The 4,211-nt window shown below is 43.1% G+C and overlaps 1 protein-coding gene across 1 annotated transcript; it reads left to right on the plus strand.

Annotated features, from left to right (window-relative positions):
* Positions 1 to 747: 747 nt before the first annotated feature.
* LOC139786185 (G2/mitotic-specific cyclin-B3-like) lies at positions 748 to 2,250 on the plus strand. Its single transcript, XM_071725343.1, has 4 exons — positions 748 to 811; positions 1,188 to 1,577; positions 1,669 to 1,821; positions 1,966 to 2,250. The coding sequence occupies exons 2-4, from the start codon at positions 1,227 to 1,229 to the stop codon at positions 2,248 to 2,250; spliced, it is 789 nt and encodes a 262-aa protein (XP_071581444.1). The 5' UTR covers positions 748 to 811; positions 1,188 to 1,226.
* The last annotated feature ends 1,961 nt before the right edge of the window (positions 2,251 to 4,211 follow it).

Below are 4,211 nucleotides of genomic sequence, written 5' to 3' on the forward strand. Positions count from 1 at the left end.
TGACGTTTCCGAACGCAGCCTAACATGGATAATATTGCGATCTCCCGCCCCTTCCCTATTTTCTCAATGTGTATTTCTGATGACTTTTGGAGGTTACGCTGTCAGCTGCAATCTGAAGCGATCTGTATCTCCCAATAGGTACGTTTTCTTACATAAAATTCTTGTGCATTAAGTTCCATAAACGTCTTTGCGTGTTGCGATTAGTTTATCAGGCCAGAGTTATATTCGTCTGGATTTAAGGACTATATTCCCTCATGTCTCTTCGCCACAGGATGATTTGTTACTCTGATCTTTTCAGGTGTGGTAGAGGATAGATAGAAAGTATGAGATCCTAAGCTGTATTGAGTGCAACGGTTATCGAGGTACGTTGTAATGACCACGTTACACACCGACAAGGTAAAAAAAAGAGAACGGAAAAATATAGTAAAGTTCTTATTTTGTCGATCAAAGTCATGATCGAGCCGGTTTCCCCTAACGGTTTTATCGCGAGACAAACAAGTATCTTTCGTAATTGTGCTTATTCATTCTCGTTATCGCATCCGGTTTATATAAAGCAAAAAATATTCTATGTTTATTTAAAATTTCGAGACAGCTCGAGGAGGCTTTATAGAAATTTGTTGTGCGAGGTTTTCGTGGTTTTTATATTATATTATATATTGACGGCAGGGAGCTGATGCCGAGGAGATCAATCCCGTTTGCGCGAAGGCCCCGTTTACGCGAATATATTATTATATATATTGACGGCAGGGAGCTGATGCCGAGGAGATCAATCCCGTTTACGCGAAGGTCCCGTTTACGCGAAGGAATTATCGTAAGTTATTAATTAATATATTATCGGTTCAACTTATTTTTTCCATTAAGAGTTAGAAAAAGATAAAAATGCTCTTTTCCTTTCATATATATACATTTTACGTGTCTTCCTTCTCTCTTTTATTCATTTATACTATCTGTTGTACTTCGAAATCACTTATCTCTCTTATCTTCCTTCTTTTTACGTCTCCCTTTTCTTTGATGTTACTTAAAATTTGTAACTTTTCCATTTTTACTGTTAGTAGAATATGCTCCTCAAATTTGACAATTTATTTCTGAAACATTCTGTATTATATTATTTATGCACTATATAAATTAAACTATGTATAATATATCTCTTGATATAAACTAATTATATGTATGTTTGTGAATTATAGCAATTAGATAAGGAACTAAAGTTTCGTCATATCTGAAAAATGGCACCACCGATAAGACAATTACCCGAAGGGGACTTTGATGTCGAGAATTGGCTAGATCCGTACCAGGTGTCACACTATGCGATGGACATCTTCGAGTATTTGAAAGAACGAGAACGCCTATTCCCCATCGGCAATTACATGGAGGATCGGCAAATATGCCTCTCGCAATGGATGAGAGCGCTTCTGGTCGATTGGATGGTCGAGGTGCAGGAGTCATTTGAGTTGAATCACGAGACCTTATATCTGGCTGTAAAACTGGTCGATCTATACTTAACAAAGATGATAGTCGGGAAAGAGACTCTACAACTGCTCGGCGCTGCGAGTCTTTTCATAGCGAGCAAGTTTGACGTAAGTTTTATAATTATAATCTGCTATAAAATTGTGCTCATGTCGAGCAGTAAACTCAATAACAAAAACTTATTCTTAACTTTAACTTTAGGAAAGAATACCACCAATGGTAGAAGATTTGTACATATGTGACGGCGCTTACACACAAAGGGAGCTGATCAAAATGGAAATAAGTATTTTAAAAACAGTCAATTTTGACCTGGGAATACCTCTCTCTTACACATTTCTTTGGCGTTATGCCAGGGTAAGATATACACAAAGTTAACAATTTATATCGGGTATCCCAGAAATTATTCTGTCTCATATTTTATTCTCCAATATAATATCCGTCTTATTCAAATGGAATCTATATATACATACTAATTCAATCATTACTATCTGAAAATAGTGTGCCAAGGTGTCTATGCCCACGTTAACTCTGGCTCGGTACATACTGGAACATTCTCTGATGGATTATACAATGATCAGGTTTGGCGACAGTAAAATGGCAGCGGCGGCGTTGTTACTCGCGTTGCTAATGAAGGACTTGGGAGGATGGAATCCAACATTAGAATACTATAGCGGTTATAAACTTGACGACATAAGAGATATTTGCAATCTTTTAAATCAGAGCTTGCATAGGAAACACGAAGAAGCATTAAAGACTGTCCACAGCAAGTACAGCCACAAGTAAGTATTTACTTTTTGCTATGTATTGTCACGACTTTTTCACTCCCGGAGCGGTCCGGGACGTGTGCCGGATCAAAAGGGGAAAGGAGAGCGGGATGATAGGCCTCTCCGGTGATTCTCTCGCACCTCCGACACTTCACGAAACGATTCTAATGTTGGGCGCCAGACGCGTAAATTCGCGTCCGCGAAATCGCGAGAAATCAAAAACGAGACGCAAAACGAAATGAGTCGGTGTGCGAGGGAATGGCTAGCTCGACCTAATAGCAGGGCGGGGTTGATGAAGGGCAGCGCAGTATTCGGCGGGGTGACGCCTAATAAAGAATGTCGTAACTCAAGCCATTAACAAATAAAGAATAACATTTATTCTGTAATGATCCCCGGATGAACAGTAAATGCCAATGTGGCTTTCAAAACAAAAGCAAATAGCAGGTGGTAGATAACGCGGGCGTCAAATTTCAAATACAAAATATGATCACGCGGACGCCAGAACTAAACGGAAAATTACGTTAACTCAGTAAACGCGCGGAAGGCGCAGCAAGAGAACGTGTGAGGAAAACTAAACTTACAAAATCATCGAGATCATATAATTTCACAGCTAACAATAGTAGAAAAGTTCGCGGGCAAATAACATAGAATATCGGTACAAATTACGACTGACTACGACATAACGGAAATAAACGCGAAATAATAGCGCGAAATACCGCGAAATGATAATGCGCCACGCTTGGAGCGCGTGAACGCAAGTTCCCAAACCCGTGCCGGGATTCTGTCGCCAAATAATCTTAACCTAACGCAAATCATAATCTTAATCTACCGCAAGTAATAATCTTAAACTAACGCAAAGAATAATCTTAAACTAACGCAACGAACGCGACGCGAGTAACGTCCCAACGCAAGAAGGAACGAACGCAACATGTGATATCGCCAGGGATATCCTCACGCGAAGAATAAAGGCGCCGGGGCGCTCGACGAAACGCGAAATACTAAACTAGCGCGAGAAAATATACGGAAGTACCGCGAGCAATATTATAACTAACGCGAAATGACCGATTTATCCTAACGCAAGAACTGAGATTACGCCAGTGATTCTGATCGAACGCAACACACGCGATCGTCAGCGATCGTCCAACGCGAAAATGATGCGCCGTACACTCGGCATAACGCGAAATACTCGAATTAACGCGAGAAAGATACGGAATTACCGCGAGGGATAACGAGACGCAACATTAGGTCGACGCGAATGGTATCTTAAGGCGAACCACAACCTTCCGCGAATAATCTCTCAACGTAGCCGATATCGCGAGGATAGTCTAAATGTCCGAACGCGAATCGTGAGTAACGCGATTACACCAACGCGAATATCCCTCTGACGCCATTAATTACGCGTACAGAATCTAAGGTTCGACCGGGCGAAATACTACGCCTAACGAGACACGCGGTCGTGGACGTGAAGGGCGCGAGAAATGGCGTATTCGCGATATCGAACGTCGTCATCGACGCGCCTACCGCGATCTCCAGAGGTTCGTATATTTCGATCGCGATCCCACGGCCACGAGACCATTCCGGTGCCCCTCGCTCTCGCTATCGATCGCTAAATACGCCTTGTCGGCGAATACGCTAATTATCGCGAATTTTCCCGAGCGAGAGCGCGACCCGGGGAGCGGTGTCGTGGCTTTACATAATATGTTACCGAGGCAACCTCACCGTAGGCAGATCCTCTCCCGAGGGTCCTCGCCGTCGTCCCAAGGGTCGCGACGATAGCAGCCGGACGTCGTACTCAGCTCCGGAATGCGACTTAGTGCGGAGACAATGCCGAGACTTGATTTTCGACGTGCGTCGATTACCGAGGACGATTTACGAATGCTCCCGAAATTTCGCTCGATGGCGGAATCGATAGCGCACCCCACCCCGGGCGTACGCGGCCCCGCGACGTTGGAGCGCGGACCAATGAGGGGTGAGCTCGCA

This window comes from Temnothorax nylanderi, unplaced genomic scaffold, assembly GCF_030848795.1.
Source record: "Temnothorax nylanderi isolate EJ_2023f unplaced genomic scaffold, tnyl_v1.0 TNYL_tig0975_pilon, whole genome shotgun sequence".
In the NCBI taxonomy this organism is placed as follows: domain Eukaryota; kingdom Metazoa; phylum Arthropoda; class Insecta; order Hymenoptera; family Formicidae; genus Temnothorax; species Temnothorax nylanderi.